This window comes from Rana temporaria, chromosome 9 (genome assembly GCF_905171775.1).
Source record: "Rana temporaria chromosome 9, aRanTem1.1, whole genome shotgun sequence".
NCBI lineage: Eukaryota > Metazoa > Chordata > Amphibia > Anura > Ranidae > Rana > Rana temporaria.
Genome location: NC_053497.1, coordinates 124667167 through 124680688, shown reverse-complemented (window position 1 = coordinate 124680688; position 13522 = coordinate 124667167). Strand labels below are relative to the sequence as shown.

The window sequence follows — 13522 nt, the reverse complement described above, 5'->3', positions numbered from 1 at the left end:
AACAGATCTATATCGCTATGGATGCTTGACAACTGCATTAATATAAGTATCTTTATTCTATCTACAGTATATATTAAAATCCACAAATGGTACACATTCACCTCAAAACACAGGACTATACAAAAAAAATTCCTGTTGTCCCAGCACCACCCATTTTCCTCATTAAGGGCCAGTTCACACCAGACGCAGTTCCATTATGTGTGCTTTTTTTCTGCACAAAATGCATGCACAGTGTTTTGCATGTATTCCAATGGCTCTAGTTGGCTCTAGTTCAAACCATGCAGTCAGTTAGTTTCTGCACTGGAAACTGACTGCATGGTGCCAACTATAGCCATTGGAATACATGGAAAACACTGCATGCATTTTTAGTGCAGAAAAAATGCACACAAAACTGTACGGAACTGCGTCTGGTGTGAACTGGGCCTAATATCTACCAAATTCTTTAAAGGTGAAATGTGCATACTTTTATATTATATTGACTTAATAAGTGTAGATAAACCACCCAGACAAAAATCTGGTACTGCAATATAAGAGCCAAGCGAAAGACCCCACAAAAGTGTCTAATCGTTCAATGTTATCCACTTACGCCCGGACGGTGGTTTAGTTATCCTGACTGGATGTCATGTGACGTCCAGCGGGATAACAGCGTGCATCATGGCGATCAGTGATGCGGTTTGTCAGTCTGACACATCGCTACACCGATCTCGGTAAAGAGCCTCCGATGGAGACGGAGGCTCTTTACCATGTGATCAGCTGTGTCTAATCACGGCTGATCATGATGTAAACAGGAGGAGCCGTTGATCGCCTTTTCCTTACTCGTGTCTGACAGACGCGAGTAGAGGAGAGCCGATCGGCGTCTCTCCTGGCGGGAGGTGGGGGTCTGCGTTGATAATCAGCCAAGCCCCCCCCCCCCAAGGGAAGCTTCCAGAACCACCAGGGAAGCCCTTAACGTGGATAGCCAGGTATGTCCCCCATGGCCATCCACATGTGCAAATTTATGCCCAACATATGCCAAGTGGTGCCCACAAATGGGCACTGACTGGAACCATTATGGCACAAATAAAATCATTAATGCCACCCATCAGTGCCACCTATTATTGCCCAAGGTGAGTAGATGATAGATGCTTGTGAGGAATGACCCACCAGAGGTCAAACAACAAAGCCCAATGGAGAGTGTTCAAAAAAAAAAAAGGCACATAACGTAATACTGTAAAGTGAATGAATTTAATGTAGGTAAGAACACTTGCAGTAGATGGTAAAAATGAGCGCTGATCAACCTAGTGCATCGTCCCCACTGTTGCCGCTTTTTATCTGATCATCGCTCATTTTTACCATATAATGTAAGTGTTCTTACTTACATTAAATTAATTCACTTTACAGTATTACGCTATGTGCCCTTTTTTTGAACACTCTCCAGTGTAAAAAGTAAAAAAAAAAAAAAAGATTTTCTTTTTTTTTTTACCGCGCCCCGTCCTGCTGAGCACGCGCAGAGAAGCGAACCCATATGTGAGTAGCGCCTGCATATGTAAACAGTGTTCAAACCACATGTGAGGTATCACCACGATTGTTAGAGCGAGAGCAATAATTCTAGCCCTAGACCTTCTCTGTAACGCCAAACATGCAATATGTAGAATTTTTTAAATATCGACTATGGAGATTTTCAAGGGTAAAAGTTTGTTGCCATTCCACGAGCGGGCGCAATTTTGAAGTGTGACATGTTGGGCATCAATTTACTCGGCATAATATTATCTTTTACAATATAAAAAAAAAGTGGGCTAACTTTACTGTTGTCTTATTTTTTTTATTAAAAAGAAAAGTGTATTTTCTCAAAAAAAAAGTGTGCTTGTAAGACCGCAGCGCAAATACGGTGTGACAAAGTATTGCTACAACCGCCATTTTATCCTCTAGGGTGTTAGAAAAATATATATATGTTTGGGGTTCAAAGTAATTTCTAGAAAAAAAAAAACCTTTAAACCACTAAACGCCAAATCTCAGATGGAGGCTCTGTCCTTAAAGGGGCTGTAAAGGAAATATTTTTTTTTCATAATAAGCATTCTTTACTTCCTCATTGTTCGTTTTTGCTCAGAAGTTGCTCTATTTCTTCTCTGTTCTGTTCACTTTCTGCTTGTCTGATTTTACTCACCACCGTGATGGGAGGCTTTACTGCGGTGGTCAGTAACGTGCTCGCCCCCTCCTGGGAACTACATGTGTGCGGCAGGACGCTCTCTACATGTTAGAGACTTCAAGGAGGTGTGAATTACTGGGCGTGCCGCAATGCATACTGGGAAATGTAGTTCTTACATGAACGAATGATGCAAACCAGGAAGTGAATGAGAGAACAGAAACTAGAACGCCGGAGGTGATATAGATGAAGGAATTTAATAGGTATTTACTCGTTTTTTAACAGAATCATTACACTATTCTGTCTGTCTACCTTGCAGACATTAATTTTAGGCAAACATTTTTTCCCTTTAGTGACCCTTTAAGTGGTAATGAGGAAAATAAGTGGAGCTGGGACAGCAGGACATTTTTTTTGTATAGTCCTGTGTTTTGAGTTGAATGCGTTATTCATATTAAGGTGAACTATTCTTTTAAGTGTTTACCGTGATGGTTGTGGCTTAAAGGAGTTCTCTGAGCTAAAACTTTTAACCCCCGCTGTGCCCGGGCTGTAAAACTATACAAAATAAACCTTCACTTACCTGCCTACGATCCCCCGTTGTTCCGATATCGCCGTCCCGTTTCCCGGTCTCTTCCACTTCCTGGGGGTCGGTGACTCACAGTGCGCTCAGCCTATCGGCGGCCGCAGCAATGTCCCGTCGCGGCCGCTGATAGGCTGAGCGCACTGTGAGTCACCGACCCCCAGGAAGTGGAAGGGACCGGAGAACGGGACGGCGATATCGGAACAACGGGGGATCGTAGGCAGGTAAGTGAAGGTTTATTTTGTATAGTTTTACAGCCCGGGCACAGCGGGGGTTAAAAGTTTTAGCTCAGAGAACTCCTTTAAACCATAAATAAAGGCTTGTGAATTAAAATATATATGCTAAATATAACCATTACAGGTATTATAAAAAAAAAAAAAAAAAAAAAAAGAATACAGTAACCAGGATAGAATAGAATATGTTTTGCTATAGTGGTCTATTATAAAAAAAAATGAGGGCTGTTATAGTGGTTGTAAACCCCTGAAATGAAAAATGAACAAAGCATATCCTCCTTCAGTATGTACTTCCCTCAGTCTATAGTACTTAAGCTGGACATACATGCGTCTAAACTTGGCTGGTTTAGCAGGGACAGGACAAACTACCCCATCCAGCCCCCCCCCCCCGGTCAGGTTTTTACCACTCGATTTTGTGACGGCAGCACTGGTCATTGTATTCTGGCAGCGGGGAAGTCTTTTGCCTGTCTGAATACAATAGTTCTGTGGGGAGGATTCCCCCATCCACCTCGAATTTGTGGATGAGGGGGATTGAATCAAGCTTCTGGAAGCTTAAAAATAGCCTGTTATGTATATATTTTGGCTCTTGAGGAGATAGGGCTTTAGATAAACCGGTACAACTTGGGTGTAGGTGGATTTGTTTCATCTCTGCATATTGCCTGAGGCTAGTCATTTTATTGGGTGTATATAATGGTTTATTATCACTTTAATGGAAAAACTATCTTTTCTGTGAGTGTCTGGAAAAAGTTTTCCCTCCTTTAGACCGCCTGCTGACTCATAAGTTGGACCTTCTGGCTTGTGAATTCTGTGCTGGCCTGTCTACGACTTCAGTCTTGATCACAATTTAAGTAAACTTTTTGTAATAGCAACACTTTTTTTTTTGTTTGTTTTCAAAGGCCTAAACGACGGGTATGTTCGGCCAATGATATCCTCTGTACCATACCTGCAAGAGACCTTGCTCTGCTGGAGGAGTATTTCCCCAAGATAAGATCTAGGGCAGGGAGGACTGTCGAAGACTTAATTTCCTATGAACTGCACAGAGTCAAAGAAGCCAAAGAAAGAGGTATGTTGGTGCGGAAACAGGGCAAGATTAGCTTAAAGTGATTGTAAACGATCACCTTGTAAAACAATCCATTCTGTTTCAAATGGAAATGAAAGGTAATACATTTGTGTATTGATATAAAAAAGGAGGGAAAAATTAAATATATATATTTTTTTAATAAGTGATCGCATTGCCTGTGTTTTCAGCTGCATAAGAGTTGGGGAGAGGAGAAACGGCAGTACACTGATCTTCCGGGGGGGTGTCAGGACATGTTTGACCATTGGAGGAGAGTAGGCCGAGTTCCCAACACAGCTAGAGAACTGACCACCAGGGATTTCACATAAAGGACACAATACAAAGAGAACAGGATACTTTCTCATACAAGTACATGGTACAGCAGCCACATATCAGGAATATGAACTGTTGGGGTAACATATTCTTTAACCCAGGGGTTGACAAATTTGCTTGGAATCTAGGAGCCAGCTAAAAAAGTTAGGAGCCAGAAAGCGCGCCCCGTCCCGACGAGCTTGCGCGCAGAAGCGAACACATACTTGAGCAGCGCCCACATATGTAAACGGTGTTCAAACCACACATGTGAGGTATTGCCGCGATTGGTAGAGCGAGAGCAATAATTCTAGCAATAGACCTCCTCTGTAACTCAAAACATGCAACCTGTAGAATTTTTTAAACAACGCCCATTTTGAAGCGTGACATGTTGGGTATTAATTTACTCGGCATAACATTATCTTTCATAATATAAAAAAAAAGGGGATAACTTTACTGTTGTCTTATTTTTTAATTAAAAAAAGTGTAATTTTTTTCCCAAAAAAGTGCGCTTGTAAGACCGCTGCGCAAATACGGCGTTACAGAAAGTATTGCAACGATCGCCATTTTATTCTCTAGGGTGTTAGGATAAAAAATATATATAATGTTTGGGGGTTCTAATTAGAGGGAAGAAGATGGCAGTGAAAATAGTGAAAAATTACATTAGAATTGCTGTTTAACTTGTAATGCTTAACTTGTAATACCAACGGCCACCACCAGATGGCGCCAGCTTACACATCTGGTGGTAATAACTTGTAATACCAACGGCTCACCACCAGCTCACAAAAAAAAAAAAGATGTTTTTTTTTTTTTTTTTTGCCCCCCCTTCCAAGCCAAGTCGCCAGGACCCTATTTCTAGTCGACCTGGCGACCGGGATTTGTCGAGCCCTGCTTTAACTGCCTGCAGACTGCACCGTACACGTATACTTGGTACACGATCTGGCAATTCTGGGTCTGGGGGGGCGTGCTGCCGGCGACCCGCTGTGATTGGACAGAGCAGGAGCCAATCAGCGGATCCAGCTGACGTGATGTCCGAAGGGACAGGCAGAACTGCAGGTCTGCCTATGTAAACAAGGCAGACCACCATTCTGTGATGGGGATGTACGGATCCTGTGTTTCTGCTTCCTCTCTGACAAAACGGCAGTTTGCCTTGTTTACATATGCAGACGCTGTTCTGCTTCTCCTCTCCTGTCAACGATTGGAGGGTCCTGGTAGACATCGCATCCGCCGGACCCGCTGGTTGGCTCCTGCTGTATCCAATCACATCGGAAGCAAGTCACCACCCCAGAAGAAGACACAACATACAGGTACATTGTTTCGCACAGCCGGGCTGCCCTGCCGCAGTAAGTAGACGGTCTGGAATTGGTTAAAGTAACGCAAAGCCGTATTGCAAAAAAAATGGCCTGGTCATGAAGGGGAGTAAACCTTCCAGAGATGAAGGGGTTAAACAGTGGAGTCTTTGATACATTAAAAGATATGCCCAGGCATTAACCAAATGTCCCCCCATCTAGATCATGCCCAAGCCTTAATTTATCTTTCCCTGTTTCTGTAGCGAGAATCTAATTGTATTACTCCCTATGAAAACTACCACACTAGTAAAGGGGGGTAGCTGCTCAGTTCCGCTTGATAGACATGCCCCTGGAACTGTCTTCCAAAAGCCCTTTGTGAGGGAGATTTACTAAAACTGAAGCACACAGAATCTGGTGCAGCTGCGCATGGTAGCCAGTCTGCTTCTAATCTCAGCTTGTTAATTTAAGCGTTGGAAATAACACATGGAAGCTGACCTTTTACATTTTACTACTAAAAGCACCAACTATTTTAGGCCCCTTTACACTGGGTTTCCGATCAGGTCTGCCTGTCCGTTTTCGGGTGGACCTGATCAGAGCCTCCATTCACTCCTATGGAGCGGCGGATGTCAGTGGTGACATGTCCGCTGCTATCCGATCCAGACAGGTGGAGACCCTACTTTCCATCGATCAGATGAAAACACAGGCAGTCTGTTTTAATCCGATCTCCCCATAGAGGAGAGCCGGACTCTGGCAGGTCTGTCTCGGCACAGTGAGCAGAGACGGACCTGTCATCCACCGGATCAGCGGACTGATCCCCCACAGACCAAAGTGGAGTCCGCCCAGCGGATCGCCCATGTTAACTATCTGGCAACTGTTACCTATTGGCCACAGGCTCACTGCCCAGCAGCTATGGGGTCAAATCTGTACAGCTGCGCAGATGATCAGCAGCGTTAATGACAATCACTGATGTCTGGGCTGTCATTGCCCTTTTAATGTCACTAGTGAGATCTCCACCCCCTGCCTGTGTGGTTGCCCAGCATGTATGGGGTTAAACAGTTTGAGGGAATTTGTCAGCTCCAACTCGGCTTGTCACTGTGTGAGTGAAGTATTGGCATTCACAAGTACAAGTGGGTATTTACCAACCCACATACACTACAATTCACTTGGCATGATGGGAATTGTAGTCTGTGAAGTGTGAGAGGGCAGAATGTGACGTCTCCCTTGCATGAACACCTCCTCCTCTGCTCAGCTTTTTTTTTTTTTTATTATTGTTAAATGAAATGAATTTTCTACTTGACTTTTCTCCAAAACAGCGAGTTATGTGATTTCTTGATTCAACAGGTCTGGCAGTAATCAGGCCTGGGTGTGGCAAGTGAAATTTAACTCTGCTTTCCAAAAAATCGTGGTTAATTGCAGTTCATTCATGATACAGCATGGGAGGGGGCAATTACTTTTTCACATAGGGCCAGGCAGTTTTTTCCCCTTAGGCCTTGTACACACGATCAGTTCAAACTGATGAAAACGGACTGATGGTCTGATGTGCGTACACACCATCAGTTCAAAAACCGATCGAGTCCAACGCGGTGACGTAAAACACAACGACGTGCTGGAAAAAACGAAGTTCAATGCTTCCAAGCATGCGTCGACTTGATTCTGAGCATGCGCGGGTTTTGAACCGATGCTTTTGCGTACTAACCATCGGCTTTGACCGATCGGTCATCCGTCCATCAGTCTGATTTTAAAGCAAGTTCTGAGGCCCTGTACACACGATCAGTCCAAACTGATGAAAATGGACTGAAGTTCAGTTTCATCAGTCCAAACCTACCGTGTGTATGGCCCATCAGACTTTGGTCCTTCAGACCAAAGTTTTAAAACTTTCTTTAAAATCGGACTGATGGACGCCTGACCGATCAGTCAAAACCGATGGTTAGTATGCAAAAGCATCGGTTCAAAATCTGCGCATGCTCAGAATCAAGTCGACGCATGCTTGGAAGCATTGAACTTCGTTTTTTTCAGCACGTCGTTGTGTTTTACGTCACCGAGTTGGACTCGATCGGATTTTGAACTGATGGTGTGTAGACACATCAGACCTCAGCCTTCAGTCCATTTTCATCAGTTTGGACTGATCGTGTGTACAAGGCCTAAAACTTTGGACTGAAGGACAACAGTCCGATGGGCCATACACACGGTCGGTTTGGACTGATGAAACTGAACTTCAGTCCGTTTTTCATCAGTTTTGACTGATCGTGTGTACAGGGCCTTAATGAAATAATGTGAAATAATGAAATAATAACTGCATCTTGGATTTACTCGGGTTATCTTTGTGTATTATTAAAATGAGTTTGATCTGAATTATTTAACCACTTCCAGACCTTAGGTGTTTTTCAGATTTGGTGTTTGCAAGACTAAAACAGTTTTCTTTATCGTACATCACGGGACACAGAGTCTTAATCATTACTATCTGGGTTATATTCCACCATCAGGTGCTGGACACTGGTGTAATCAATTAGAACAGGAAGTTCCCTCCCTATATAACCCCTCCCATACTGGGAGCACCTCAGTTTTTTCACCAGTGTCTAAGATTCATTTAAGACACCTACTCGGCATCTAGCTGTGTTAGCAAGCATTATTTGCTAGACTAAGTTCAGCTGTTGATGCACCAGGGTTAAAGTTCCTCTGCTTTTTGCTTAGGACTCTTTTGTCTCCCCGTAAAAGAGGGTTCAGGGGTAGGAAGGGGTATCACCACCTAAATCTGGTGGCCCCTTTTTATCATGCTTGCATGATACTATGCTCCCCTGTAGAGACTTAAGATAGCTCACATAATTGGCTATCAGCCCTGTCAGGCGTGAGCCTCCCCCAACATTGCAGCACTCTGCATATGTTTTGTTGCATTGCATGTATAGGTCTATAAGAGGTTAACTGCTATATTCACAGCAGCCTCACACGCAGAAAACAGGGTGTGTCCCTTTCCCTGCTCTAAATCCTCAAACAAGGGATTGAAAGACCTGAGGATGAAGGTTCACTGTCAGATAACAGGTGTTAATGAGGAGAAAACTATCAGAAGCCCCAAAAGCTCTGGTTGCAGCTGCAGTCTTTTCAGAGATCCAAGCTGCATATAACTTCACTTAGCCTAGAGAGCCTCTGTCTCTTTAAAGTCCTTATCCTGGTGTTGGCTTCAGGCTAACCGAATGCACAACAGGGGGGGTGCACATTTGCTGCTGTGCACATGGCTAACGTTGCAGGTTCGCGGAGACGCACATCTGCAGAGCATAACTGCCTCTTTACAGTCCACATGTTTGCATGAAGTACATGAGTTTGGAATGTTCAAAATGCATGTGGGGTAAAAACCGGTAACGAAGCATGTTTTATTGTTGATCACATAAAGAGACATGTTATTTTGTTCGTATGATTTTATATGTTCACATAAGGGTGTTTAATCACAGCAAAGTGCCTAAAATCGCATAAAAATGCTTAAGTGCATAAAGATGCGGGATCTCACATGGTTACTTGATAACCCAGGTCCTTGATTACCCAAGGTTATTTAGGTCACACAGAGAGGCTTGTTTCCACAGGAATGCCTAAAATCGCATAAAGATGCTTAAGTGCATAAAGATGCGGGAGCACACATGGTTACCTGATAAACCAGGTCCTTGATTACCCAAAGTTATTTAGGTCAAACAGAGAGGCTTGTTTCCACAGGAATGCCTAAAATCGCATGAAAATGCTTAAGTGCATAAAGATGCGGGATCTCACATGGTTACTTGATAACCCAGGTCCTTGATTACCCAAGGTTATTTAGGTCACACAGAGAGGCTTGTTTCCACAGGAATGCCTAAAATCGCATAAAGATGCTTAAGTGCATAAAGATGCGGGATCACACATGGTTACCTGATAAACCAGGTCCTTGATTACCCAAGGTTATTTAGGTCAAACAGAGAGACTTGTTTCCATAGGCATGTCTAAAATCGCATGGAAATGCTTAAGGGCTTAAGGATGCGACATCACACATGGTTATCTGATAACCCGAGTCCTTGATTATCCAAGGATATTTGGTCGTACGGAGAGGCTTGTTTTATACAGGAGTGCCTGAAATCGCATAAAGATGCGGGATCACACATGGTTACCTGATAACCCGAATCCTTGATTACCCAAGGCTATTTGGTCACACAGAGAGGCTTGTTTCCACAGGAATGCCTAAAATCGCATAAAGATGCTGGAGTGCATAGAAATGCGGAATCACACAGGTTTACCTGACAAACCACAATCCTTGATTACCCAAGGATATTTGGTCACACAGAGAGGCTTTTTTCCACAAAAAGGTCTGAAATCGCATAAAGATGCTGGAGTGCATAAAGATGCGGGTTCACACATGGTTATCTGATCACCCGAGTCCTGGATTACTCAGGCATATTTGGTCACACAGAGAGGTTGTGTCCGCAAAAATGCCAAAAATCGCATTAAAAGGCTGAATTGCATAAAATTGCTGGATCGCACAGTGGTGCTCGATCATACAAGAATCCTTGGTCCCACAAGGGTACTTGTCCGCACAGGAGTGCTTAAGATGCATAGATGTTGGATCGCATGAAAATTTGCTGAATCGCATAAGAATGCATGTTGCCTAGAGTTTGACTTAGGAGGCATTATAATTAGGTTTCCTTAATTATACAGGATTCCTTGGCCTTACATAGGCGCATACTTGCTTGCAGGATGCTTGTTCATAACTCACATGCTATATGCATGCGTGTATACAGCACGCCCCCTTTTTTGTGTATTTGCGGAAAACATATTCTTATGAACTCAAGCTTCTATGAACACACGCTTCCATAGAGGCATATGGCTTTAAAGGTTGCCACATGCACATAGGGGGAGCTATTTGCAGGTGTGTTTATTTACAAGGCTGCTAGGGCCCGCCTCTAGCAGGGCTAAAGGCCCACAGTTTAGCAGTAATGTCATTCCGAGGCAAACCCGTGCTGACAGATCAGTCAGTAGCATGGCTGGGCCTAGGGGAGTCCAGCATGATTAATTATCTGGAACTCCTGGGTTGGGATCCCAGTCTAGAGGGAATATGCTGTCTTTATTCAAACACAGTTCCCTATGCTCAGTTTTATTCAAGGCTGATATAAACTTTGCTCTGTCGGCCTGGAACGAGTGGATCCTAACTTAGCATTATCCTAGGAGTCTTGTCCCAGGGATATGCTGGAATTTCAGTTTAGGGTTCTTAACTGAATGATTGGCAGAAGGGAATATCCTTCATACCCGTTACCTGGGAGCAGGTTGCGAGGACTGGCCTCTAGGGATAGAATCCAGGCCTGGAAGAGACCACGGCACAGGGAAGGTGGTCAAGCTCCTAGGGAGCCTTATCTGCTAGCTTTCTAGAGCTACGGATGGAGCATCCGGCTTAAGGACCTGAACGTTTAGGTTACAGGGTTGCTCTGTCTGAATACAATCTGACTATGCCTCTCTAGTGGTTTACTTTGGTTACCAGAGAAGAGCTTGTGCCTTGCCTTTTGTCAATTGTCATTTCATGGAATGCTAGATTGGCAGGCGATTCGCTGAAGCCATCAACAATCGGGTCCGGGAGATTGGCCTCTACACCCCGACTTTTTTCTGACCAAATGTCACAGAAACGTTACCCTGCACATAGAGTGTTGACGTCCAGGTTCAACAAGGGATTGAACAACTTTGTGTCAAGGCCAAAGGATCCACCCGCATGCGGGACAGATTTTTTAGTGACCCTGGGGGCCCAGTTGTCGCTGGTTTATGTGTTATCTCCCCCCAGGGCCGCAACCTTCGTGGCTTCCATGCTACATCAGAAGAGAACGGAAGCTGGCTTAATTGCTCCAGCATAGCCCATACAACCTTACTGCGCAGGGACAGCAGAACTGATCGTAGAGGACCCAGGGTCCCTTACAGCTTGTCCAGGCCTGCTTTGCAGGGTTACATCCTGTCTTGCATACATGGGTATTAATGGTCTGGCTGTTATAGCCTGCATTCTTGAGGATCGGGGCGTACAGAATCAGCGGCAGTTACCTTGATTCATACAGGACAGCTGGCCTCCAGAACCAGATATCCTAGGATATGGAAGGCCCATATTCCTGGTGTGAAACCAAGGGGTGGAATCCTTGGTAGTAGGTCCTAGGTAAAATTCTTACCTTTCTACATTGGAAAAGAGATGGAACTGTCCTTAAGTTCCATCAAGGGTCCGATCTCGGCACACTCTTGATCTGGGCCGTTATACAAGGGGTGACGGGTATAAGTCCGCCAGTTAAGGTGCCCTTGTGCTCGGAGGATTGGATCCAGTATGCTGGCTTACAGTCAGCACCTTGGGCTGATGCACCATAAATATTTCCCTTTATCCTTCTAAAGAGGAAATTGGTGTTCTTGGTTGCGGCTGCCTCCGCAAGAGAGTATTGGCAACTTTCTTTGTATAGAGCCATACTTAATTATTTGTACAAGAAGGGTGATGTTAAATACTCACCCAACCTTATTGGCTAGAAGGATCCAGTGTTCATTTGAATTAAGATATTCTTGCCTTCCTTTTCCTTTTTTTTCAGGACCTTGATCCGCGGAAGGAGAGGTTATTGCTTTCTCTTAATAAAGATATAAGCAGTTAAAGATCTATCTGAAGGCTTCAGATATAGAAACCTAACATTTTGTTGCCAGAAATCCCCTAGATGGGGCGGGCAGTGTTCAGATCGGCTATTAAAATGGCTATGCGCTCTCTCGTTATAGTAAGAGAGGTCAAGACCTATCTGAAGCGGCTGCTCGGATACGGAAGACTGATGTTAGTGCGCTACCAGGAGGCCCCAGCAAGGGGCAGGCAGCGTCTAAATCAACTATTGTCAAATGTTGATTCATCAGGTTATTACGTTCACTAAATCCTATCAAGTGAACATAAGACGGCAGGAGGATGCAGCCTTTTTTTGTTGGCACAATATGCGGCAGGCAGCATTAGAATTCCTCGTGTCTGATGGCAGTCTGCATTGTTGGTGTCTCCCTCCCCTCAGTAAGCATTGCTTTAGGACATCCCAGATAGTAATGATTAAGACTCTGTGTCCCGTGATGTACGATAAAGAAAATAGGATTTTTATAACAGCTTACCTGTAAAATCCTTTTCTTGGAGTACATCACGGGACACAGAGTCTTAATCATTACTATCTGGGTTATATTCCACCATCAGGTGCTGGACACTGGTGTAATCAATTAGAACAGGAAGTTCCCTCCCTATATAACCCCTCCCATACTGGGAGCACCTCAGTTTTTGTCCCAAGCAATAAGTGTCCCAATATCCCCAAACAAGAGGGGTGGGGACTCTGTGTCCCGTGATGTACTCCAAGAAAAGGATTTTACAGGTAAGCTGTTATAAAAATCCTATTTTTTCTGCTAGAAAATTACTTAAAACCCCCAAACATTATATATATATATTTTCTAACACCCTAGAGAATAAAATAGTGGTCATTGCAATACTTTTTGTCACACCGTATTTGCGCAGCGGTCTTACAAGTGCACTTTTTTTCAAAAAAATTCACTTTTTTTAATTCAAAAATAAGACCACAATAAATTTGGCCCAATTTTTTTATATATTGTGAAAGATAATGTTACGCCGAGTAAAATGATACCCAACATGTCACGCTTAAAAATTGCGCCCACTCGTGGCATGGCGTCAAACTTTTACCCTTAAAAATCTCGATAGGCGATGTTTAAAAAATTCTAGAGGTTGCATTTTTTGAGCTACAGAGTAGCTCTAGGGCTAGAATTATTGCTCTCGCTCTAACGATCGCGGCGATACCTCACTTGTGTGATTTGAACACCGTTTTCATTAGCGGGCGCTACTCGCGTATGCGTTCGCTTCTGCGCGCGAGCTCGTCGGGACGGGGCGCTTTAAAAAATTTTTTTTTTTTTTTTCTTATTTATTTTTATTTATTTTATTACTTT

The 13522-nt window shown here is 43.8% G+C and overlaps 1 protein-coding gene across 1 annotated transcript in view; it reads left to right on the top strand.

Annotated features, from left to right (window-relative positions):
- The window catches only part of TTF1 (transcription termination factor 1), an 80168-nt gene that overhangs the window by 14079 nt on the left and 52567 nt on the right, over window positions 1–13522 (top strand). The window contains exon 4 of the mRNA XM_040324418.1: window positions 3829–3995. Coding sequence (XP_040180352.1) covers window positions 3829–3995 — 167 coding nt within the window. The remainder of the gene's footprint in view (window positions 1–3828; window positions 3996–13522) is intronic.